General features: G+C 45.2%; 1 protein-coding gene and 1 long non-coding RNA gene across 18 annotated transcripts in view; both read right to left on the reverse strand.

The window, feature by feature from the left end:
• itpr1b (inositol 1,4,5-trisphosphate receptor, type 1b) overlaps positions 1-26,593 on the reverse strand; it is a 109,132-nt gene that overhangs the window by 56,945 nt on the left and 25,594 nt on the right. For 9 of the 17 annotated variants that reach the window (XM_031567214.2, XM_031567212.2, XM_031567211.2 and 6 more), the window contains 29 exons: positions 26,352-26,506; positions 20,326-20,425; positions 20,022-20,182; positions 19,664-19,805; positions 19,370-19,528; positions 16,939-17,111; positions 15,816-15,935; positions 15,117-15,311; positions 14,629-14,880; positions 14,405-14,546; positions 14,150-14,303; positions 13,681-13,877; positions 12,316-12,460; positions 12,168-12,219; positions 11,928-12,093; positions 11,472-11,642; positions 10,514-10,585; positions 9,325-9,462; positions 8,716-8,841; positions 8,074-8,274; positions 7,648-7,899; positions 7,272-7,397; positions 6,425-6,553; positions 5,999-6,016; positions 5,254-5,280; positions 4,433-4,553; positions 4,099-4,283; positions 537-685; positions 1-107 (listed from right to left, as the gene is read on the reverse strand). The exon at positions 1-107 is cut by the window's left edge and continues 5 nt beyond it. In XM_031567214.2, coding sequence (XP_031423074.1) covers positions 1-107; positions 537-685; positions 4,099-4,283; positions 4,433-4,553; positions 5,254-5,280; positions 5,999-6,016; positions 6,425-6,553; positions 7,272-7,397; positions 7,648-7,899; positions 8,074-8,274; positions 8,716-8,841; positions 9,325-9,462; positions 10,514-10,585; positions 11,472-11,642; positions 11,928-12,093; positions 12,168-12,219; positions 12,316-12,460; positions 13,681-13,877; positions 14,150-14,303; positions 14,405-14,546; positions 14,629-14,880; positions 15,117-15,311; positions 15,816-15,935; positions 16,939-17,111; positions 19,370-19,528; positions 19,664-19,805; positions 20,022-20,182; positions 20,326-20,425; positions 26,352-26,506 — 4,135 coding nt within the window. The remainder of the gene's footprint in view (positions 108-536; positions 686-4,098; positions 4,284-4,432; positions 4,554-5,253; positions 5,281-5,998; positions 6,017-6,424; positions 6,554-7,271; positions 7,398-7,647; positions 7,900-8,073; positions 8,275-8,715; positions 8,842-9,324; positions 9,463-10,513; positions 10,586-11,471; positions 11,643-11,927; positions 12,094-12,167; positions 12,220-12,315; positions 12,461-13,680; positions 13,878-14,149; positions 14,304-14,404; positions 14,547-14,628; positions 14,881-15,116; positions 15,312-15,815; positions 15,936-16,938; positions 17,112-19,369; positions 19,529-19,663; positions 19,806-20,021; positions 20,183-20,325; positions 20,426-26,351; positions 26,507-26,593) is intronic. The other 8 variants (XM_031567217.2, XM_031567218.2, XM_031567219.2 and 5 more) reach the window with 3 other exon arrangements.
• On the reverse strand, positions 12,902-13,193 carry LOC116220481. The gene is made up of 3 exons (XR_004163674.1): positions 13,184-13,193; positions 12,961-13,039; positions 12,902-12,912 (listed from the first exon to the last, which is right to left on the reverse strand). It is a non-coding gene; the product is annotated as an uncharacterized LOC116220481 (long non-coding RNA).

Below are 26,593 nucleotides of genomic sequence, written 5' to 3' on the forward strand. Positions count from 1 at the left end.
CTCCGTATCCCCGGTCTTTGGTCATCATCTCCCTGAGCGTCTGCAGCACTTTGATGCACAGACGCTCCTCATTCTCCTCCAGCAGCTGCTTAGTGTGTTTAATCAACCTGGAGGGAAGAGAGAAAGAGACAGAAATGTGAGGAAAGATAGCGAAAAGAAGGGAAAGAGAGGACAAAGAGAAGTTAACGACTGTGAAATGAAGTGGTGAGCCGAGGCTTTGGCAGTAGGCACCTGGTTCTGGTCACCTGCTTTCAGAGAGAAGAACACAAGCGTGAGGTCACACAAGGGCAGGTGAGGTGTGTTAAATGGAACGGGCCTTATTTAGTGCAGCTGGAGTCACGTGCTCCTGAGCATGGAGCACATAATCCCTGGGCCTGCACCTGTTAAGACCCTACTGGGGTGTGGGAGTGTCAGGTTATCCTCCTGGACTCTAACCTGCTTTACTGCCAAATCAAATTCCAAAGTGTGTACTGTAGAACAACAGAGTGGATGTAGGAAGATTTGGGGGGGGGGGGCATGTTTTAAGGCAGTCTTACTTGGAGATGAAGCCCCCACTCTCACACTTCCTGCGGGCATCGGTGTTCTCTGGGAAGAGCAGTTCGGGCCGGTGAAGCACGTCCACCAGCACGGAGAGCTCCGCCTGCACCAGAGGGCGCAGCCGGTCCTCCAGGGCCGACACGATGTCCTGAGGGGACGGCACAAATCAGACACCACCGCTATACATGGTTTCAGCACGATCGGCAGACAAATAACTAAAACGACAGGGATTACTGCAATTCTGTGACATGTTTGTTGCTTTTCCTACGAATGCACGCATTTCGGATCTATTCATCTATTCAGAGTTTCAGCTTGAGCTTGGATGCATTTATGATTTTAGTTGGTTGAATTCATAACAGCCCGGTTTCCCGCAAATATGCAGCCCAATAAGCAAAAAAAATAAAAAATAAAAATGAAAAGTAATATTCATACATACAGGATCTGACCCAGATACAACCCTCCCCGTGCGGCAGCATGTGCCTTAGGTCAGAGCGTGCTACCCTATGAAGAGTAAACACAGAACCATCTCGGTCAGCCGCCGCTGCTCGACTCCCCCGCTGAGACATTGTGTGCCACGCTGGGGAGGCTGCGGGGGCTCATGCATGGTAGCACGGGGGATGTGGGGCCGCACGTGTGAAGAAGAGGACAGCGTGTTCTCAGCCAGGGCTAGGCATGGCTATCGACATGATCTCACCACTCAGGCCCCGCATCTCTATTGGATTTCTCTAATCCCGCCAACGAGGCCAGTCCTCTCACACACACACACACACACACACACACACACACACACACACACACACACACACACACACACACACACTACGCTGGTGTGTGAAGGAAGGCTACAAACAGGCTAAAACCCTGATCAGTTCTATAGTAAGCTATAGTACTTTCATCAATCCATTGCAGTTGTGTCAACATGAGAAATGAGGTAGAATGATGGTGTTACAGGCTGGAGTACATGGAGTGCTGTAGAGACATGGAGTGCATATACATTATGTGCACAGAATCACAGTGGTGCCCTATGCACTGACAAGCCTTTGGATTTCACAAGGCTTTGGATTTCATCAGAACCAAAGAGCGGTGGCTCTCTCATTTACACACATATCCTCATTGCAGTTATTTATTTGCACATAACCTTTAATAACAGTACTTCAACAACTAGACACACTGCTCTAAATACAAAAAAAAAACTGTGCTCTCTAGTAACAAAATCTTGAGCTCAACAAAGATTCCGTGTGTGTGTGTGAATAGGGTGTGTGTGTGTGTGTGTGTGTGTGTGTGTGTGTGTGTGTGTGTGTAATCCTATGTCTAGCTGCCTTCGAGGTGGCCAGACTAGAGCGTGCACTCAAGGCCCTCTGTGGAAAGCCTGCCCTCCCATACACTGCACTACCAGAGCTTGTGGAAGCCTGGCTTGAACTCCATAACCCTGACTCCTCAGGCTCCACCTACTGACATGTTGGAACTGGCGTGGGGGACTTGTGGTTAACCATAAAACATTCTCCTCCCCTCCAGCATGCGCACACACACACACACACACACACACCCACACACCCACACACCCACACACCCACACCCACAAACACGGACAGACAGACACACAGAACTCCCTCTCTTTCTGCCACAATGGCCACCAGCCCACCAACCCAACCAAACAAAGCTGACACATGACTGACACATGACCCACATCCAACTCCTACTCCCCTCAAACCTCCCACACGTAGACGAGCGAGCGGCGGGCTGATGTGTCACACACACACACACACACACACACACACACACACACACACACACACACACACACACACACTACAGCTGTCTCATGTGTCTACTCGCTCGATGATGAAACATCTCATTTTTTTCCCAGCCTCTGATTGCTCTGCTCTCCTTTCCTCAGAACTATGAGTTCTCGCTCCTGTTCGCGGAAATGCTTCTAAACAGGCCCATGATGACGCAGGCGCAGGAAAGGCTCATGGAGGCCAGCATTTATCTTCAGCTCTCCTCTCACAGTCACAAAGAGAGGTCACTCTTTTGTGGACCTTTCACCTCTGCCTGGTCTTGTGGAGACCTGAGAAGGGAGGTGGTTGCTTAAAGGCCCTCATATGGCCTAGTTTATATTTTCAGAGGAATTACTGCTTTTACAGAACATGGCTATGTGCTGCTACAAGGCAGACAGCCCATAGGGTTCAACAGAGGGACCTTCATCAGTGGTCACAACATAGGCCACTTAATGGTCCAAGAAAAAGAACACTTCCTTTTTTTTAACATTTATTTCCTCTTCTGGCACTCAACTAGCCAAGCGAGTAGAGCTGCAACGATTAGTCGACGTAATCGACGATGTCGATTATGAAAAATTGTCGACGATGATTTTTATTGTCGACGCGTCATAAAATATATAAAAAAAAAATGTAATTTTTTTTTTTTTGCAGACGCTAGCAGAGCTACCGGTAATTTTCATTCGGCATTGCAATGCACTATAGGAAGTGCGAAATAGTGCATCTTTAACTAATAATAATTGACCATCATTGAGAAAAATGGAACAGAATCTGCAAATAGCCTAGCATACAAATCATGCACCGTTTTCTTTGCCCTCCGTTCTCGTACCTTCATGTGCTGCATATCAGAAATGGCCGACTGAAAAGCGAATTATTCTGAGACGGCTCATGTTACCATGGAAACAATAAACAAAGCTAGCTTGAGTAGCTGCTGCATATGAGATATGGCTAACAGAAAAGTTGTCATTTTTCTCAATGATGGTCAATTATTAGTAGTTAAAGAAGCACTATTCCAGTATTTCAAAGAGAATGAGCTGTGGGAGCACAAGAACAGTGAGTGTCTAGCAGCAATTATCATAGACATATATGATATATCTATAACTTATAGTAAGGTTTAGGCTTACATGTTGGAAAACAGAACGTCTCATGGAGGATGCTTGCTAACGCTATTTCATGAATGTTAAGTGCAATGTAGTAAATCAGTGAATTATCAGAGTAGCCTGTATTTTCGTTTGTTTTGAATAGTTAACCTCCTCCACTTAGCATTCTTCAAACAAAAGATTGTGGAAAAAATATATATTTCATAAGTTGAATTTGAATGTCACTTGCAGCCCAGTTATTCTTGCGTTATTTTGCACTTGCAGAGGCTTGATTGCTAATTTGAGTTACTTTTAAAACTTTATTTGCACTTTCTCTTTACTTTTAAAAGCATATTTGCACTTTAATTTGTATTACTATTTAATTTATGTATTATGATTACATTTGTTACTCAAATACATTTGAAATTCAAATTCCAACATTTTGAGTTGTTATTTTAATTTGCTATGGGAAATAATCATTAGATTAGTCGATTAATCGAAAGAATAGTCGATAGATTAATTGATTACCAAAATAATCGTTAGTTGCAGCCCTACAAGCGAGGCACTAATAGCAAGAGGGTCATGAGTTTGATTCCAGAGGGTGACAATAGTGACAAGAAAGTCACTTAGGATACTATGTCTGCAAAATGAATAAACATAACTGCAAATGTAATTGTCAGTGTTCTAAGAGTGTCGTACCAACGTACCTGTAACCTCTCGATGATGTTCCTGTAGTCTCGTGAGGTGGTCTGGGTGGAGTCGCGTCTGGTGGCGTTGCGTGTAGACAGCCTCCAGTTCAGGATGGTCTTCTGCACCACGTTGTTGGATTTGACAAACAGGTTGTTCACCTGACTGTCGAGATCCACAGGGATGGCGATGGCTCGGCTCTTAGCTGCAAATGAAACGCCGACCGGCACAAACTCAAACACAAACCCAACGCTAAAAACCCTGGGTCTCTGTGTGCGAGACAGCTTTGGTTGTACACCAAGTGGAGAGAAAAAGAAAAAAAAAAGCATACGGTTTTGCAGTGGGATCCCTCACCTACGTCAGACAGGACCTTGATGCAACTCTCCACCGATGCCTTCTGGGTAGGCATCAACCAGTTGCAGTGGTAAACCCTGAAGACGCCCTGCAGAAGCTGGACAAATACAGGCTGCCGGGTCTGAGGCGGAGAGAGGATATGGAAGACGAGGGGGACGAATGGGAAGGGGGTGATAGACACAGCGGGAAGGGATCAGAGGGAGATGGGATCAAACGAGAGGTTCAGATAAAACTCCAGACTGTGACAGGAGCCTTATAACTAATATATGCTAATCTTTTTTTGTGCTCTTTCTGTACCTGTTGGGTACTTACCTAAAACCACCATAAAAGGAAAAACAAAACTGAAAAAAAGTATAAGGAGAACAGTATGTGTGATCTCTACAACTCACAGGGGCCTTTTTGAGGAAGTGTTCATGTTAATCCTTCAGACTTCAGCATTTAACACTTGGGCATCAAGCAGTTTTTTTAAGAGTGCCCACAGTGGCTCAAATTACAGGTAGTTTCTCACAGAAAGCCCTATTGTTCTTTACCCAGTTGAGCCCTCAGTGACACTAAACACCACCACAGACACAAAAACAAGAAGGCGGAAACATTTAAGAGTTTCCTTCCCTAACACACACTTGAGTAAATATCTATTTAGCGTGCATCCCTGCGGGATTAGATCATGAAATGAAAAAAAAAAAAAAAAGCATCCTGACAGGCCAATCGTCGAAGACCAGCTCTCCTAACCAGGCTTACTAAACGTGCACGTTGAAACACCATACAGCTACCACCACAAGCCACAATAACACCTTGTGCTGGATCCATAAACAAACAAATACCTCAGTCATTTTCCCCAAAATGGAGGCCTGTCTCGAGCAAGAGAGAGAGAGAGAGAGAAAGCGAGCGAGAGAGAGAGAGAGGGAGAGAGAGAGAGAGAGAGAGAAAGAGAGAGAGGAAAAGAGAGAGGTATGAATGATGAGAGTGATGAATAAAGGGTCTTCTGGGGAATGGGGCTTTTCAACTCTACTGGGAAGACAAGGGATCAGGGCTGGGAATAGTTGGACCATCACCACCAAATGACGTTACTGCTAAGCTACTGCTTAACGTGTCTGTGTTACACCAGTGTTTGCAGAAACTGTGCTGACTACACCAGAGGAGGGGGGTAATCTTTGCCTCCATCAGCATCTGGCAGGCCCTTGCATGGGGGTGATTTCTCAAGGGGCCCAGAGAGGAGAGGTGAACTAGTCTTTCACAGAGTGAGTGCGACGGAGGGGTTGATGACTACACACACACAAAACCACCCAACCTCCCAAAGAGGCAGCCACAGAGAGGAGGGGAATCCAGTCTGTGCTCAACCCATAATGCCTCCTAATGCCGCTGGCTACGAGGGCCCAGACGCTGTTGCGACGGCCCCTGAATACAGTCATGCCGTGGGAGGTGAGTGCCCTACCAGGAATACGGTGTCACAACACGAGTGCACGGGAGGGATTTCTAAAGAAGTACGTGAGGAGGCTGTGAGGAAGTCCATGTGAGATTCAGACACACCCTAAAGGGTTTATAGGGAAGCGCTTTCCAGTTACTTACATACACAAGATGCGCCACCTATGAGGGGAAAATGTGTCAGAGATCACAAGGTCAGCCATGGCTGCTACCATGAGACAAGCTACTCTATACACATGCAAAATGGCTCACAAGATCCATGTTCAAATGTGGATTTTCAATGTCTTTTGTTTGCTGATGTCTGATGCCCCTCTGACTGTGTGTGTGTGGGGGGGGGGCTATTTGTGTGTGTGGTTGAGAGAGCGGTTCGATATTTTTCCTGTTTCCATTTTGTTTTTACATATTTGAATAAACAGGTGTTACCTTCTTCATGTATTTGTTCAGCATCAGTCATGTTTCCATCTTTCTTCTTGTGGACATACCCCTCACTTCCGCTCCATTACTGTGAATGAGTGTGCGTGCGTGTGTGTGGTTGTGTCGTTCTACATGCAGGTTTTAGTTGAACATTACCTGCAGGCTGGTGCTCTGGTCAGAGAAGGGGGAGCTGAAGAAGGTGGTGACAATGCTCATGACGGTCTCCGTCACGTAGCGCTCCAGCACGGTGTCGGCGTGCTTCCTGTCACTCGTGTTGTTACACACCTGAGAGCACAGACATAGTCATTAGAGAACTATGACTATCACTATGACAGTGATCACACCTGTATTCCACAAGCACTGCATCCTGTGTGATTTACATATACTGACCTGGAGCCTGGTAGGTTATATCATGGATCTCAAAAAATTGCAATATTTATTTATGTAACCATACAAAATGCCTAAACTATTGTATGTACCCTTATGGCAAAGTAAAAAATTTGATGCTGTCTACATGACAGGATAAGGATAGGCTGCCTGTGCAAGAAATTCGCTGTGTAATAGATACCCTAATTACAAGAAATGGTAAACTGCATTACCTGTCACAAAGGACACAGACTTCTAGGGGCATTTACTGTACATTGAAAATCATTTACATTGAAAATCAATAAGTTGATCTTTTACTGGACAATTTCTTATGTGTTTATACAACACGTAGTGTGTTAGTAGCGCTGTAACTCAGTACATAAGCTGTGATTTAAAAAGAAAATATGCATATGCAATTGCTGAAAATGATGTGAAACATTTTTGCTTGATGTTTCCATGAGATGATTTGCAAGGCCCTAGGTCAGAAGGAACCAAAACACAACCTAAGTTAGATACATCTACAGGTGATGTGGAAGATATTCACTTTAGAGTAAGATAAATATGAAGCACCTCTGTAAATGAAAAACTACAACTAAAACAATAACAAATGTGATCTGAGTCATTGTAGCTCGTCTACCCGGCATATGTCAACCAGGAAGTTCTCAAAGAGTTTCCACATGTGGTTGCTGGTGTAGATCTCCTTCATCTCCACCTCGGTGTCAACATAGCAGTGGTTCAGGAAGTTGATGTAGGCTATTTTCACCTGTGAGTCGGAGACAAAGAACCAATGTAATTTGTGGTCAATGAGTTTTGAGTTATCAGGGTGTGGTGCAAGGGTGTAAGGTGTACATGGTATGTGCTATCTATAATCCTTTAACGCAATACTATAATAATAGATTTTACATCAACAACTTTGGCTAAGGGCAAAGAGCCAACGTGTCATTCATTCCAATGACACAAAAAAATCTGAACGGACTTGAAACTATTCAAAATCTTTGGCACTGTGGGCTTGCCTCCGGGATGCAGTCCTCGTGGGTGACCACGCGCACAATGTCGTCCAGCGGCAGCAGGGAGTTGCACTTGATCTCGGTGTAGACGTTCTTGCCCTCGGTGCAGACAGCCAGCAGCTCCACCAGGTGGATGTGGTACATGAGATGGCTGTTCTCGTCCAAGCGGTCCCGCTCCGAGCGCATCATCTGCACCAGCGTCTGGAAGGACGCCCGGTCGTTGTAGAATACCAGCACGTCCTCACCTGAGTTCACCAGCTGTCGGCACACAAAACATTTTCCAAAGAAAACAGAGAGAGCATTTTGATTGTGGTTAGAATGACGAAACAACTGGTTTGGTGAGCTATAAATAACCACACACACACACACACAAACAAACACACTAATTTCTCTCGTAATGCATTTCAATGACATGTCTGATCTGGATCTGACCTCGGCCATGACGATGTCCTGACACTTCTTGATGAACTTGGTCTCGGCTTTGACGACGGTCTGCAGGAACTTGAGGTAGTGGACGTGTCGGCCGTGGGTCTCGATGCAGTGCACAAAGTGCTGCACCACCCGCTCGTTGATCTCGCTGCACAGCTGGAAGTTGTTCATGAAGATGTGCTGCATGGTCACGGCCTCCAGAATCTACCGGAGAAAATGTTTACGTGACAACAAAACAACATAACAATGAATTCATCAAATTCTCTTTAAAGTAATACAATAGGACAATCCTGGTTTTAGTGTGTCAGTGTGCTTCCTGCCACTCGTGTTGTTACACACCTGAGAGCAGACACACACTCACCTTTCCCTGTTCCCTGACTCTAGTGAACCGGCTTACAAAGTAGTCATAACACCTATATTACACAATCACTCTTTCCTATGTGATTTACATGAAGGGGCGCAAACTGACCTAGAGCCTCCTCACAATCTAAAACAACTGTCATTTTATTTATTAAACCCTACAAAATGTCCATGACAATAACTTCATCATATTCTCTATTAAATTAATTCAAAATAATACAATAGGACAATCCTGGTCTTAGACATAACTAGGGAAGAACCTGTGACACTTTTGTCTATACATACCCCTGTGTTGAGGAACAGGTTGATGTGCTTGTGGAGCAGTATCTGGTTCTGCTGGTTTCCTGCACAGAAGTTCTGCAGGAACTCATGGGCCTGCTTCATGATCTCCTGCATGCGGACATCCTCGCCCTGTTCAGAAAAAAACAACACAAAGGATTATGAAAAACATTCACTGCTGGGTCATCATTAAGCCAAAAACTGGCTCTATGATATTTTAGGGGAATTAATAAGGCAGCAATTTGTGATAAGTATGTAGTGTATATTACTTACAGGCAAGGCAAAGACTTTACACTGTTTAATAGGACTATCTAGATCATTTACATAGCACAAATATATGCAAAAACCCATAATGCATAAAATGGTGCTTGCTCAACAACCAGTACGATCAAAGGCATAACATTAAATGCCTTAACATCCTTTGAACTGCTATACGAAAAGCAAAGCTAGCTTGTCTGGCTGGCTGAGTTGTGTCGAAGGGCACATTTCAACCTTCTCATAGGGGATATGCAGCCATGCTCCTCAGGAGCCTCTGCTGCTGCTTCTGGCTCTTCCTGCCCAAGAGACTGTCCAGCACAAACACGCACACACACACACACACACACACACACACACCTTCTCGTAGGGGATCTGCAGCAGCTCAAGCACCACACTGTGAGCGCTCATGTTCCTCAGGAGCCTCTGCTGCTGCTTCTTGCTCTTCTTCCCCGACGCTCCTTCCTGGACACACAGCTTACTGAGCCGTATCAGGATCTACACACACACACACACACACACACACACACACACACACACACACACACACACACACACACACACACACACACACACACACACACACACACACACAAACACAAACACACTCTGAGTGTTAACTGAGGTGCAACATAAAGAGGTCACTACCTGAGAGTGCCTTTTAACACCTCTTGTAATTTCTTTCCCATTCGAGTGTCAGGTAAGAGAAGACTGAACAGAATGTTCTGTTCAGCTCAGTTGAAACAACAGTAACAGTATGTCCACACTGGAGGCCATTGCAAGCGGAATTCGCGTCGCTCTCATTGGGATTCCTGTTTGGGCGGAATGGCGAAGAATCCGCCTCTGCAGGCGATTCCAAGTTGGCGATTCTTTAACTTTATGCAAATAAGAACCACCCGAGAGCCAATCAGTTCGGTGTGTGTGTGATTTGGAAGCCTACGTTGTTCAGAGGGGCAGGAGTAATCAAAAAAATCGAAACAAGATGGCGGAGTCTCGGGTGTCTGTTACTGGGAAATATTTTATGTGAATAAAGGTGCCTAGATGTCTACATCGACTTGGTTTGTTGTTTATATGCTATACGAATGCGGTCAGGGCAAACTGAATATTGTAAGTCTTACCTCAAGCTCTTGGCCATTATTGTTAGCTTGCTGCTAACACTTTAACCGAAGGTCCATTAGAACATATAGTAGCTAGCTAGCTGCTAATAAGTTAAATATAACGTTAGCATGCTGATATGAATTATATGGCGTTTCTGTAGAACATAAGTTGGGCAATTGATTGTTGTTTACTTTGCACATGAACATATTTGGGGCAAATAACCCACTAACTAGCTATTTAGCTCTTTAGCTTCCTAGCCGCCAGCACCAGCAGCCGGGCTCTGCACTGCGACTGAACTTGCTACTTGACAGCCAAACTTGATTTTTCTGACCACGCACCCTAGGCGGAATTTTACCCGGCGAAATCTGCGTGGTCATATGCTGTGTGTGGACGTACTGTGACATCAGAATGGCCATGTTCCTCCCCATTAGGCGGCGGAAGCACATATTACCTCCTTCACCACTCTATAATTGTAGCAGCTTGTGCTCTCCGTCTTCTTCTTATCCGAGCCATTCGAGTCTCCCTGCACACCGAAAGAGGATCAATCAAGTGTGGTGCATTACTACGGGGTTGAGGAATAAGATGCTCCAGATCTAGAATATCTCTATTTATCTGTATATATCTCTCTTACTCACATGTGCACACGCACACAGACACACACACACACACACACACACACACACACGAGTATACACACACACACACAAACAAACACACACACTGTATACACACACGCATACACTGTATACACACACACACACACACACACACACACACACACACACACACACGAGTATACACACTAGGGGTGGGGGAAAAAATCGATTTTTCGATTTCTCTCGATTCTCTCTAGAACGATTCTGTCTCGATTCAGAAAAGTTCATAATCGATTTTTTAATAAAATAAAAAAATATTTTTTTTTTTTTTTTTTTTTTTTTTTTACACATTCATTTTGTGTTGAAATGCAAGCTGCATCATTGTTCATAGAAAATTGTTCATAGAAAGTCATAATTGTGACAAGGACACACTTTTTCTCTAATAAAAAAATAGATCTGTTGATTTTCTTTAATTATCAAACACAAAGTAGGAAGTGATTTGAGACTCTGAGTAGCAAACTCAAATGTTTTAAAAATCGAGATGCATCGATAATCGTTTTATCGGTTTAGAATTGATAATCGATAATCGGTTTAGAATCGATAATCGGTTTAGAATCGAGAATCGGTTTAGAATCGAATCGTTGACCTCTGAATCGGAATCGAATCGAATCGTGAGGTGCCAAGAGATTCCCACCCCTAATACACACACACACACACAAACAAACACACACACTGTATACACACACGCATACACTGTATACACACACACGCAAACACATGCACACGCGCACGCACGCAGACACACACACTGACCTTGTTTTTGTGGTCTGACTCAGCTGAAGGACCATCTCCTCCATCCATGTCGTCTCCCTGCCTCTTGTAGACCCAAAGCTCTGACTTCTCCACTATGGAGCGCAGCTGGTCCAGGTCGCTCTTGATCTGCTTGTAGTTGTCAACATCCTGACTGGTGACCAGCAGCTGGACCTGAGGGTGAGTAAACCATCAAACGTCAAACCAAATAACCTCACACTGGAATTTGAATATAATACACATATTGATGTGTTCCACTGAAAAAGCCACTTGTTATTTATATTTTGAAATGTGCCTAAAACTTGCATGGAAATGTACACAGGTTTCATACCACATACTGAACATACTGAACAAAACAAAGTGTGGGTAGCATCAGTTAAATACTTTACTCGCAGCTCTAAAACAGAGACAAGCAGGATGCTCAAGGTGCAGGGAGCAAGGAGGAGATTCCTGCCATACCTGCTTGAACGCCATCAGCACCTCCTGTCTCTGGCTGAAGTGCCTGAAGAGCAGGTGGAGGGCCCCCGAAATCAGAGGAGGGTAGTCATGCATGGTCAGGTGCAGAAGAACCCTCAGAAAGGTCCTTCCTCCGTGGTCGTCCAGATCCAAGGGTGTGTTCTCCTCACTGGGAAGAGAGGGGTGGAGGTTACACACAGCCACTAGATGTCAACCTTTAAAAACAGGCCAAGTAGACGTTACCTTCCACCAAATATACCCTCAGCTTGCTCCTCGATTTTCTCAAAATCCAACGCTGTCGACCAAAAATAAGCAAACACTCTCATTAACACTCAGAGAAAATAACGTGTTACCTAGTTTGAAATGATACACTGAAACCCAAAAGCCAAACCTGGCATGCTGTTGGGTCCGTCTTGGTTTGCTAATGCCGCTATGTCCGCCTGGGTGTTCAGGGTGTTCTGGGTTTCATCGAACTCACGCTTGAAGATGCAGAGCAGGCAAGAGATGCGGTAATCTAGTCGAACGTTCAAGATGAACTGCGGAGAGCAATGACAGCACAGAGAGTGAGTGAATCCCCTCACCGCACTAAGTAGCTTTCTTAGGGTTGAACTAACAAGAGCTTCTGCAATGATACATCCTGGATCAATCTCAGTCATGCTCAAACATTAAGAGTAGTAGTTGAATAGTGGAACGTGGATTCTGTCTATCCAGGTCATGGTTAAATCACACTACTATGGGGACGCTGAGGGAGGGACTGTCACTGGAGTTATGGAAAAGACCTCCTCAGATTGACTACCTGCAGGATCTCTATGATTTTGAGTTAAGACCTCCTCAGATTGACTACCTGCAGGATCTCTATGATTTTGAGTTAAGACCTCCTCAGATTGACTACCTGCAGGATCTCTATGATTTTGAGTTAAGACCTCCTCAGATTGACTACCTGCAGGATCTCTATGATTTTGAGTTAAGACCTCCTCAGATTGACTACCTGCAGGATCTCTATGATTTTGAGTTAAGACCTCCTCGGGTAGACTACCTGCAGGATCTCTATGATTTTGAGTTAAGACCTCCTCGGGTAGACTACCTGCAGGATCTCTATGATTTTGAGTTAAGACCTCCTCAGATTGACTACCTGCAGGATCTCTATGATTTTGAGTTAAGACCTCCTCAGATTGACTACCTGCAGGATCTCTATGATTTTGAGTTAAGACCTCCTCAGATTGACTACCTGCAGGATCTCTATGATTTTGAGTTAAGACCTCTTCGGGTAGACTACCTGCAGGATCTCTATGATTTTGAGTTAAGACCTCCTTGGGTAGACTACCTGCAGGATCTCTATGATTTTGAGTTAAGACCTCTTCGGGTAGACTACCTGCAGGATCTCTATGATTTTGAGTTAAGACCTCCTCAGATTGACTACCTGCAGGATCTCTATGATTTTGAGTTAAGACCTCCTCAGATTGACTACCTGCAGGATCTCTATGATTTTGAGTTAAGACCTCCTCGGGTAGACTACCTGCAGGATCTCTATGATTTTGAGTTAAGACCTCCTCAGATTGACTACCTGCAGGATCTCTATGATTTTGAGTTAAGACCTCCTCAGATTGACTACCTGCAGGATCTCTATGATTTTGAGTTAAGACCTCCTTGGGTAGACTACCTGCAGGATCTCTATGATTTTGAGTTAAGACCTCTTCGGGTAGACTACCTGCAGGATCTCTATGATTTTGAGTTAAGACCTCCTCGGGTAGACTACCTGCAGGATCTCTATGATTTTGAGTTTGGTGTCCATCACCATGATGTCCTCCTTCTCTGGCTCAGCTTGCGTCTTCACCACGTCTCCGTTGGTGGGGATGGGGAGGTTGGGGGTGGTGGGGAGGAAGCCCCCTCCCCGTAACACCACCTGAGTCATCAGCTCCCCCACGCCGTGGATGGAGCGCATGACGTTACTGCCTGTGGAGAGGACAACCCACAGCTCAAACTGTGTGCGCTCAGAGAGACTGACAGCAGTCAATGTGGACACGCCAAACGTGTCTCTGACATCTTGTGTTGGGCTTTGACCACATAACACACAGACTGTGTTACACATGTGTGTTCCTCATAGGTCATAAGTCATTGTACATGTACAATAGGTTGTCTATTCATCTTTGTTTTCTTTATAAATCCTACAATTTTGGGTTATAATAACTGGGTTATGATCAATTAATACTGCTCAGGTTTTTCACCTTTGTTTTCGTCTCCTTTCTCAATCTTGTCGATGGGGTATACCGTACTGGTGTTGACACAGTCCAGAATGGCCAGCAGGATCTTGGTCAAGCGCAGCAGGTCGCTGAAGTTGTAGAAGCCAAAGTAGATGAGGTTCCTGGCCAGATTCACAACCTATGGTACAAAACATTAAACATGAAATGGGAGTTCAGGATAAGGTACCTGAGGGACTTTCTACTATTTTGTGAACATGATGTAATGTCAACAGGCATTACCTCAAACGTGAGCTTGTTCTTCTCCTTGTCAGAGAAGGGCACGTTCTGACAGACCACATCACGCAGGTAGTTCTCCACAAACTCCATGGTGAGGGAAAAACGTTCCTTGATCTCATCTCGCGTGGTGCCGTCATTTTCATAGCTATGATGAAGCATGAATCACAGCAAAAGTGATTAGAGCATACAGATAAATTATTAAAGCAATGACCCACACCTGTACTTACTCATCGATGGCAATCTGGGAGGGGATCTCGGACCAGAGGCGGGCGTACTTGACGGGCGTGACCTGCTCCTGGGGGTCGCGGTCCACGTGCATGTGCAGCATGAGGCGGCAGAAGGAGGCGCGCAGGTCGTAGGGCAGGTCCTCATCCGACATGCAGCGCAGGATCAGGTCCACGTCCAGCTGGCCCGAGATCTTGTTGATGGCCAGGTACTGGCGGTCCAGACACATCCTCGCAAACAAGTTCAGCTGGTACCTGAAAATGCCAGGGCCAACACATTAATATAATTAAGTCAAGATATTTGCACTGAACTTTCACACTGTGGCACGCAGCACATAACAATAATTTTTTTGTAATACTTGATCAACAGTTTTCTGGCTTACCTCGGGTCATAATCTGGTGTGTTGGTATCTAATCATGCAGAGTAAGTGCTGGAGGGTTGTGTGTATACCTGCAGTGATTTATTTGAGAATGCATATGCTTGTGTATACCTATAGTAGCTGATGACCTCCTGGTCCTCTTTCTGACCCTCCTTGGCATCCTGGGCCAGCTCCCTGATGCTCTTGCTGCGGATCTCCTTGCAGCTGTCCTTCCAGAAGAGCCAGACCTCCTCCTCATCCTCCTCCGTCTCCACTGGCGCCTCCCCGATCGTCACAGACTCGACCTCAAACCGTGAGAGTACCAACCTGATAAGGCCGCACATTCACACAGAACAAAAGATGCATTAAAAGGGATATTTCGAGACTATTCATCGCACACAACACAACCCGCAGAATTTGTTTCCAGAGACACGCTATTTAAAATGATTTTATTGAGATCATCTAGGCCATGGACTGAATAATATCACTTGAAACAGTCCTCTGTAACTGTTTGAACATCAACACTGAGCACCCATGTAGGCTTGTCTGTTTCAATCCACGTCTACCATAGGATACACACTGATCATATGAGAAACGTTAGGCTGGGTGTCTCATGAAACGAATTAAACATATACATTTTTTGGGACGTGTTTTTTTGGACAACAGTTGCTGACACAGGTTATTCTGTCTTCTCCATTTCATAAGCTGCTCTCATAAAAGAAGCAGAGCACACTAAACGCATTAACTAATTACCAAGAACATTGTGCTTCCTGTTTAAGGCCAAGCATCTACGTGCTTCTCTGTTCTGGTGTCCTGCTAATGAAGACTCACTTGGTCTCTATGAGGATGTCCGCGTTGGACGGATCCAGCACGGCGTTGCAGATCAGCTCCTGCGTCACGGGGATGGATTTGTTCATGGACACACACAGATCTGACAGATAGTCCAGAAACCTGTGTATATACACAAAAACACACACACACACACACACACACACACACACACACACACACACACACACACACACACACACACACACACACACACACACACACACACACACACACACACACACACACACACACACACACACACACACACAAAAGCAATTACGTCAACATTTAAATACAAACCCACAAATATAGAAACCTACGCACAAGTAAACCAGACTATATTTTGGACCCTTCTTCATGCACACTACCACATCTTCATTAACACCACAGTGTGGACGCCCATGGTAAAAATCCTAAGTAAAAACCCACTGCACTCACAAATATAGCACATACCAACATGCCCTATTCAATCCATTCTACCTAATTAGGTCTATTGTGCAATGGGTTTCCTATGAAAGTTGCCATGTTCCTCCACAGAACTCTGTGGAACTAATCTAGTATTAACACATGACCCACATTCACACATATTCACCCACACTTGCCCTGGACTACAAAGGCGCATAGGGGGGGAAACCCCTTTATACTGGCCATGACTGTAACTAGGATCTTAAGGCATGAAGTCTGCTTGCTCAGTCTAGCTGAGCGGGTGAGGATACACAGGTTGACAAACCACGTCACACACACACACACACACACACACACACACACACACACACACACACACACATACGACACACACACACAGGCCATTTAGACTTTAAGAATCGAACTTTAGAATACAAGCTGAAGTGTGCTATTTAGACAAATATCTGGTCTATACTGGGCCAAGTCATGTGACATGTATGGCAACACAACATAAATTTGATTAGAACAACATGCGGACATTGAAAGCCCTCAAGACTGACCACAATCTAATAAAACAGCAGCAAGCTCCATTTCCCTTGTCAGTAACGTGCGGAGATTTCATCTCACCTGGGCTCTCTGTTCTTCCTTGCGCACACACAAACACACACACACACACACACACACACACACACACACACACACACACACACACACACACCTGGGCTCTCTGTTCTTCCTGACCAGGCTGACGAAGGTGTCTATCTCGGCTGCTGTGATGTGCTTCTCCAGGAGTTTGCGGTTATTGTGCAGCAGAGCGGTGATGGTGTCCTCGGCCAGCACGTCGTATCCGATCTGCTTCTGCATGAAGCGGAACTGCTTGGCTATGTACTCCTACATTCAGGGACACACAGCATTGGTCATGCAGTGAAGAGACATAATGCAAAAATATATATATATTTTACCCGCTGTTCAGATACAGCGGGTAAAATAAGTATTGAACACGTCACCATTTTTCTCAGTAAATATATTTCCCAAGGTGCCTTTGACATGAAATGTTCAGCAGATGTTGGTAACAACCCAAGTAATACATACATACAACGAAACCAAAACAAATAAGTTCAGAAATTAAGTTATGTGTAAAAATGAGAAATGACACAGGGAAAAAGTATTGAACACGTTTACTGATATTTATTTAATACTTTGTACAAAAGCCTTTGTTGGTAATGACAGCTTCAAGACGCCTCCTGTATGGATAAACTAGTCGTATGCATTACTCAGGTGTGATTTTGGCCCATTCTTCCCCACAAACAGTCTTCAAATCTTGAAGGTTCAGTGGGCCTCTTCTATGAACCCTGATCTTCAGTTCTTTCCATAGATTTTTTATTCGATTCAAGTCAGGTGATTGGCTGGGCCATTCTAACAGCTATATTTCCTTTCTCTGAAACCAATTGAGAGTTTCCTTGGCTGTGTGCTTGGGATCATTGCCTTGTGGAAATGTCCACCCTCGTTTCATCTTCATCATCCTGGTAGATGGCAGCAGATTTTTTATCAAGAATGTCTAATTTTTCCATTCATCCTTCCTTCAATTATGTGAAGTTTGCCAGTACCGTATGCTGAAAAGCAGCCCCACACCATGATGTTCCCACCTCCAAACTTCACTGTTGGTATGGTGTTTTTAGGGTGATGTGCAGTGCCATTTCTCCTCCAAACATGGTGTGTATTATGGAATCCAAAGAGTTACATTTTGTTCTCATCTGACCAGACTATATTTTCCCAGTATTTCACAGGCTTTTCCAAATGTTGTGCAGCAAACTTTAAACGAGCTTCAACATGCCTTTTTTTCAGCAATGGAGTCTTGCGTGCCATACAGGTCATGGCGGTTGAGTGCATTACTTATTGTTTTCTTTGAAACAATTGTACCTGCTAATTCCAGGTCTTTCCTTGGCTCTTGGACAACTCTTCTGATAATAATTTTCACTCCTCTGTCAGAAATCCTGCATGGAGCACCTGGTCGTGGCCAGTTTATGGTGAAATTATGTTCTTTCCACTTCCGGATTATGGCCCCAACTGTGCTCACTGGAACATTCAGAAGTTTAGAAATGCATCTGTAGCCAATGCCATCAGTATGTTATGCAACAATAAGGTTGTGAAGGCCTTGTGAGACCTCTTTGCTTTTACCCATCATGAGATGTTTCTTGTGTGACACCTTGGTAATGAGAGACCTAGTTATAGGCCATTAGTTGGGACTGAACCAGCTGATATTAATTTGCACTGACAAGGGACCGATTGCTTTCTAATTACTGATAGATTTGAGCTGTTGTCTTGGCTTTCCATGCCTTTTTGCACCTCCCCTGTTCATTTCTGAACTTTTTTGTTTTTGTTTTCTTTGTATGTATGGATTACTTGGGTTGTTACCAACATCTGGTGAAAATGTCATGTCAATAGCACCTTTGGGAATGTATTTACTGAGAAAAATGGTGACGTGTTCAATACTTATTTTACCCGCTGTATACCCACATCTTTAAAGGATTCATCCTGGTATAAATGTCTGAATTGGCCAAAAGGAATACTTTATGAGTAGATGTGTGTACCATATGGTAGGAAACGCTTCCGTACACAATATAGCTCTTACTGTAAAACAATGTTGTATAACCAGGAGCACTGTGGTACAGCATGATTTATGAACACATTATGTGCACCTTATAGATTTCTGTATAGACCATTAGGGGCACAATGCTATGCAGCCTAATGCAGGAAAAGTACTGAGTGACCAGGGAGCTAAACCAGCGCTGTGGACCAGGGTGAGACTTGGGCGTCAGCGGGTTTAGCTGTGTGAACTGCAGAGGCAGTGTGTAAGTGATTAAAGTGTCAGGATGAAAGACAGCATAATCTAATCACATGGAGGGGTCAGGAGGCAGCCAAGTCATCGTCACCCCAATTAGATGCGTCTCCGCACAAACCCCAACAAAGGCATGTCTGTGAGCTCGGCCACATCAACAACACCCCCCCCCACACCACTCCACCCGTCCAGCAAGGGTCAGGTACCACAGGGCACAAACGGGTCTCAGGAAGGCCTGGCTGCTCTAATGCATCTAGATGAATGAAAGAACTCATATGTGGGGTGGCAAACTGTGACTCCACTACGTCACCTGGTTCTTCCTGTAGTCTTGCTGGGAGTGGCGCAGGACCCGGTAGCAGAGGCGGCAGATGTTGCGGAAGGGGGCGTGGCGCTGGTCGCCCAGCTCCTCCAGACGGAGCATGGGGCCGTCGCCACTGTCAGTGAAGGGTGCCTGCAGCAGCTTGAAGATCTGCAAACCAAACAGGCAAGGGGTGCTTGTGTTATTGTGATGGTGGCCCATTGTTGTAATCTGGATTCTATAGCAGACTGAGATTGAAGGGGAACCACAGTGGTTGTGCTGGGGTAGATGGGGGGACCTGTGTACCTGTTTGAGGATGTTCTGCTCCCTCATGAGCTTCTGTCGTTCTCTGTTGGGCTTGTTGACCATGATCTCCAGCACGTCCTGCCCACTGTTGGGGATGTCCACCACAAAGAACACCAAGTCCTCCAGCAGTTTGGTGACAAATCTGCGCGCAGGCACACAAACACAAACAAGATAGAGACGGCATACACGTGAGCAAAATGACATGAAGCCAAGCCATCTCAGTTACAGCACAGTAACAACAACAACAAAACAAATCGGGCATGACTGGCATCGTCAGGTGCTGCTGGTCCCTGGCATGACTGGCCAGGAATGTCTTAACAGGTGCCAGGCTGTCAGCGAGCTCCCTGAGCGCTCATACCTCCTCTCGTTCTGCGTGATGGTGCCCTTCTCCAGTTTGCCCGCGATGGAGGCCAGCACTTTGCTGGCGTCGTTGGCAAAGTCCAGGTCTCTCACTTCGGCCGGGGGCACTGGCACTATGGCGAAGGCCTCTTTATCTTCTTTTACTGAAGACGTGCCAATCTGCAGACAAGCAGAGTCACAGAACCGTCAAAGGCTCAGTAATTAAAACAGAGGAAGTAGGGAGGTTTCTTACAGCTTCTTGGGAAAATGTTCCTCACACATTTTGTAATAAATATTTGGTTTTCTTTTTATCGATCAATTACCCGCAGCATGACAGGCTTCTCCTCCTCCTTGTCGATGGGGTGGATGGTGCTGTGGACCCATGTGTTTGTGCAGAGATGCCTCAGCCTCACATAAGAGCTCCTAAGAACAGAGGTCAGAGTGCTCAGTGAACAGAGCATAAATGGGTGAGCAGACCACATTCTAGGGCAAAGCCCTCCTCAGGCCACAAGCCATTTCAGACGTGAGGTTTCCTCGAGGAACAAGGAGTAATACTGTTCAATGTTAAGCACCGACCTACAGAGCATAATGCAATAAAAAGAACAGTGAAACAAATACCACTCCACACAAGCAGTGAGGAGCAGCTTCATTGTAGAACCAATCAATGTGCAAGCATATCAGCGGCATTTGCTGTGTAAATCCTGTTATTTTCCTATAATGAAAACACTTTTTGAAGACACTGCTGGCCCTTAAAGAATATAAATTTCGGTCATGAGCGTGAAACCCTATTTTCAGAAACGTCCCCAAATCAATTTAAACCTTTAATAGCCTCTCGGTTTTGGTGGCAGTTGGGGGAAAGCCCGATGAGCATCACATGGTCATGTGAAGACCTTTAAGTGCAATTATGAACAGGAAATATGGATGGGAAAGAGAAAAAGCAGAGGCAGTTAGGAAAAAAATTCTAATAATTCCAGACGGATCCTGCTGCTCATGTGATGAGGAAGGCTGATGTGGAGATGGGATAATTAAATGAGCTGTGGCTGCAGGCGCTTGGGAAGCGATATGTCTTTGTGTGTCGGCCTGCTCTTCAGAGCAGAGGTATTCCGTGGGGCATGTCCAATTCAACGAGGTACTCCACATATAAAATGGTTCTCGCTGCTGCTGAAGTATGGTGTTTGACAAAGCACATCAAACAAAAACACTCAAATAGCCCTGGACCATCCTATTGCCCATTTGATCTACAATGTACAACATACACCTGTTTGTGCACTATGTACGATGTGTGTGTCTTCTGCAAGTCACTTTGCTATGTATGACTACAGACAAACAACTGGCTCAGCAAGCTTTGAAATCACAGGAATGAACGCTTGTTTGCTAGTGTTGGCTACACACGGAGGTGATTTTGCCTGAGGGCAGCTGCAGGATTTGGCCCAGGTTGTACACCTGTCTGCATAAAAGACGCCATTGTTCCGCCACAGGCACCCTCGGCCTACTCTGCGCACGAGGGGAACTCAATAACTCCTGCCAGTGGCAGCTCAATTGTTCCGGGCACTCTTTTCCTTTCCTGCATGTGGGCAACCGTTTGTTCACATAACTCTTCATCCTGTTTTTTTTTTTTCTCTTCTTTTCCTTCTGTCCTTCGCAGTGTTCGTCCAAAATAAAAGGGAACACATAAATAGGGAGAAAATAAAAGACTTGATAGATGAATGAATGTGTAACTGAATGAATGAATAAATGAATCTTTTCTGGTCTAGTTTGGACCTGCTGTCTTCTGCCAACTTGTACACCTCAGCAGGCCTCTCAAGGTGCGGACACAGTACGCAAGCTGTATTCTTGGCCTGGTTGCGTAATGGGCCATTTGCCTCACAGGCTTAGTGTTTGAGTGTGTGTGTGTGTGTGTGTGTGTGTGTGTGTGTGTGTGTGTGTGTGTGTGTGTGTGTGTGAGAGAGAGAGAGCTGTGCTCTACGCTCAATCTAAATAATTAGTCACACCTTCGGCCTCCTGTGGCCCCAGCAGCAGGAGGTTATTTCAGGTATGGCTGGCTGAACAGGAACAGCATGTGTGAGTGAGTGTGAGTGTCTGTGTTCCAGTGACAGTGTGTCTGTGTGTGCGCGCGTGCATGCGTGCACGTGTGTGTGTGAGTGGGTGCATGCGTGCGTGAGAGAGAGAGAGAGAGACCAAGAGAGACAGAAAGAGAGAGAGTGTCTGTCTGTGGTGATGATGGGGGTGGGGGCTGTTTGTATGAGGGTGAATTAAATGATGTTTGTGTCTGAGCTGCAAGCATGTGTGTATGTGCAGGCGTACACGTGTGTGTGTGTGTGTGTGTGTGTGTGTGTGTGTGTGTGTGTGTGTGTGTGTGTGTGTGTGTGTGCGCGCGCATGTGCACCTAACGCACCACAATGCACCATTTCACATCCATCAGGCAATGCTGGGCTTTTCTGACCGACACCATGACAACAGAGGGATTGTCATGGAAACCTCTGGGAAGTGCACCGGTGTTTAAGAGTACACTGGTCAACACACGTGAGGCGTAAATAAAACCTGCCTAGAAACACAGGTAAGATGAAAACAATGTGTGGGTGTATCAACCCATCTCCTCTAAACAAACCAAGATTCAGTCCTTTTTTTTTTTTTTTACAGACTTACTTACAGATAAAAATGCGGGTGATCTCTTGATATAGGCACTTCTCACACTCATTTCTACTCATCCCCAACCCGCTGGTCTGATTTGGATCTTTTTGGCTGGGGATTGGGGATTTTCCAGACCAAGGCACAAATTCTGAAGAAGTGCTGATTACCTCATACAGAGATAGACATGATCCAGAAATACTGGGAGAAATAAGCACAGGTGATGGATGGCTGGGGTGCTGCGCAATACCTGGCTTCTTGTTTTGCATATCAGCGGGGGAGAGAGAGAGAGAGAGAGAGAGAGACGTGACAAGATCTTTTACAGAGCATGTTGCAACAGCGTTGTGGACGCGGGCTGCTGAAACATGACAGCTGCCTGGGCTTCCTGCTCCTGCCGTTGAGCAGGGGGGGGGGGGGACTTTCCTGACTATTTTTGAGCTATCAAAAGGAGTCTTAAAACACACACACCTCCCACTCACACAGGCTTACAAAACACACTGTCTGGAAACATGGTGACACAAACAGGACCCACCCAGGATGAGGTGGTGTTTTTCGAGATATGACGAGTGACGGAATTGTGTGTGTGTGTGTGTGTGTGTGTGTGTGTGAGAATGGGTGAGTGGGCATGCAAGCTGCATTTATGTGGTTGTCATTCGCAGATGGTGGGAGAATTGCATGGCTCCAATGTTCTGACAATTCTAGTGAGTTTCTCACTCACTCACACAAACAGACATGTGGAGAGACACACACACACACACACCACACACCACACACACACACACACACACACACACACACACACACACTGAAAGACACACTGAAACATAGATATATGTGTGAAATCTGAAAAGGAATACTACACAGAAATGAAAGTCACCAGATTTGATTAGTTTCAAGCTTAAGGAGCGGGAAGGATTTCTAGGAATAATGGTGTTGACAGGAAATGCATTAAGTGAAAGCATACGCTCCTACTTCTACCTAATATGTTCACTTCCTAATTGATATATAGTGCAGAGATGGTATCATACTAGTTAATTAGAAATGTTTTGCAGTTGGATTGCTTCAGAGACCCATATAGACCCGCATTGACCCCCCCCCCCCCACACACACACACACACATTAACATTAGGGCTCGCAACATTTCTAAATCCCATTAGAAAACATTAAAAAAAAAGTATATAGAAAGGCAGATATATTCAAAATAGCAATAAAAAAGTACATTTATATTCATCATAAATATCATTATGTGCTTTACTAAAGTTCTTCTTTTTCTATTATTTTCAGGGCAGCTGCAGGCCATTTGGGTGCCCTAAGCAGAATTAGCTTTCTAACATTAGTTCATTAATCTTGGTTAATTAACTAGTTAATCTTGCCTGGTACGCATTGTGAAAGCTAATGTTTCAGTATATTAAAAATAAACACGTTCAAACCAACGATAAGATGCAGGGACTCTGAGGATTTTGCAAGCACACACACACATGCCCGTATTAAGACTTCATGGTGCCCCTGGGCAACAGTGACTCTCTGGTGCCCACCTACCCCCACCCTGCAGAACACAAACCATACCTATCCACCTATTGGTCCTTGAGTAGAAATACTTTCTTACTGTACTCAAGTATTATTTCTGAGTATCTGTACTTTACTTGATTGTTTTTTTATACATACTTTTTGCTTAATACTGCTCCACTACATTTTCCATACATTGATGTAACCTATGTAAGGAATAATGCACTGGGAGCAAGTCAGTTATAAGAAAATAACCGTTCGACATGGGGATGCTACCGTTTACCCCCCTGAAGTGCGGTTATTTTCCATAACTCACTTGCTCCCAGTGCATTATCCCGCTTATATCACAGCAAACTTGCCAAAGTAATTAATGCATATGCTGTAAATTATGTTTAATGTGAACTTATGTTATTAGAAATCATAACTTAATACAGTGCAGAACTATTGTTTTATCTTTTGTTGACCTTAATGAAATGAAATTAAATGAAAAACAGGTATATTATTCGTCTGAATCATAAGAAAGTTTATACTTTTACTTTTGGTACTTAAGTAGGATATACAGACTTAAATCTGCTATAATCTACACAGAAAAGGAGAACATGAGCACATGTACAAACAAATCAAGCTTTATTTATTTAATCGAACTTGCCCAAAAACAAGTCGGAAGCCTGCCAAGTAGCCTACGTCTTTCAACCAGTATATGGCGACATTAATAGCACTTTCATAACAATGCATAGTATAGTTATCAATCTTCATTGCAATTAGGTAGCACACCAAACAATGAAATCTGACATTACAAAAAGCAATCCAACGTTAGTTGGATTAAGTTATCATTAAACCAACTCACAGCACCGCAAATAAGCATTGCAGTTCACAAAGCTTTCCAAAACTTAAATAGCTAACAAGAAGTGATGACGGCTATCATAAACATCGGCGAGGTTATGCATTTAGTGACACACACGTACACTAACGAACGATCATTTCAGAACCATTGGGAGCAGACAGCACGCACACACACACTTTGCCTTCTGAAAAACACAGATTTACACTGTTCAAACCTTTGCAAACGCATTTTTTTTTAAGTGGCCGCATTTCTACACTCTTTATCTTTTTTCAACTGTCGTTCTGCATTACCGCTAAGTTGCTGCCGATTCATCTTGATCGTTCTGTTGGTGCGTCTTTCGCTGAGTTTGTGCATTGTGTTTGGAACGTCAAATTGTGAAAAAAAAAAATTTAAATAAAAAATACATCGGTTGCTTGGTGCCCCTGGAGTCTTGGTGCCCCTGGGCAGTTGCCCAGTTGCCCATATGGTTAATCCGGCCATGCGCACACACACACACACACACACACACACGCTCGCTCGCTCCTTCACTCAACTCACTCGCCCTTCTCTTCCCGCCACCCTCACCCTCACCCTCACACACACACACACACACACCCTCACACACACACACACACACACACACACACACACACACACACACACAAACGGGACGTTTCTCAACAGCAGACGTTGCTGATTGCCTCAGCTACTACTGAGGAATCTGTGGTGCATGGATTCTGGTCAGGCCACTCCTCCTGTGGGCCCTGCACCCCTTCCCAAGCTCGCCTACAGGAGGAGAGAGGAGCCCCAGTCCTACCACAAGGGAAACTGATCTGAGCCAAGGGGTAGGGTGGCACCAACAGCGGTTTCACCGCTCATCTGCCCTATCCCCACACAGCCAACACAGATCCCCTTCCCCCCTCCCAAATCACCCAACCCCCTGGGGGGCCTTCACCCTGGCTGTCCTCGGCTGGGGTGGAAGCTCGGGGTGAGAGAGGAGTTGTGTGTGTGTGTGTGTGTGTGTGTGTGTGTGTGTGTGTGTGTGTGTGTGTGTGTGTGTTTGTATGGGGGCGGGGGGAGCAAGTAAACAGTGTGTGCTCACCACAGGCTTACAAGTTCACACACTCAGAGCAGCACAGTTGGGCTTAGATCGTCAGCCCACACCTCACCTCAGGAGGAAATGTCCACCAACACAAACAATTCACACGCACACGCGCACACACACACACACACACACACACACACAGGTGAGCGTCGATGGCTCTCGTGGCGTCAGATCTCTCCCTCCGCTCTTTGGTTTCTGGATCATGAGCGCGTGGGCCTCGCCTCTCACTAGCATAGTCAAAACACGACTTTTTATCAGCTGGGGGGATTTTTTTTACATCTCCATACCTGGGTACCAATGAGTCCCCCCCTCTCAGGGTGGTGGGGTCCAGTTCGAAGATGGAGGAGATGTCGTTGCCGTCGGGAACAGACACCAGCGTGTACATGACCTTCTCGTTGGGGGTGCGCAGACGTGCCCTGAGGGCCTCGTGCTCCGAGTCCAACTGCAGGAGACAGGAGACAGGAGACAGGAGTCAGGGGGACAACACCAGCACCAGCATACCAAGACTCTCACCTGAGCCTGTTTACCT

Source organism: Clupea harengus, chromosome 5 (genome assembly GCF_900700415.2).
Source record: "Clupea harengus chromosome 5, Ch_v2.0.2, whole genome shotgun sequence".
Classification (NCBI taxonomy): Eukaryota; Metazoa; Chordata; class Actinopteri; order Clupeiformes; family Clupeidae; genus Clupea; species Clupea harengus.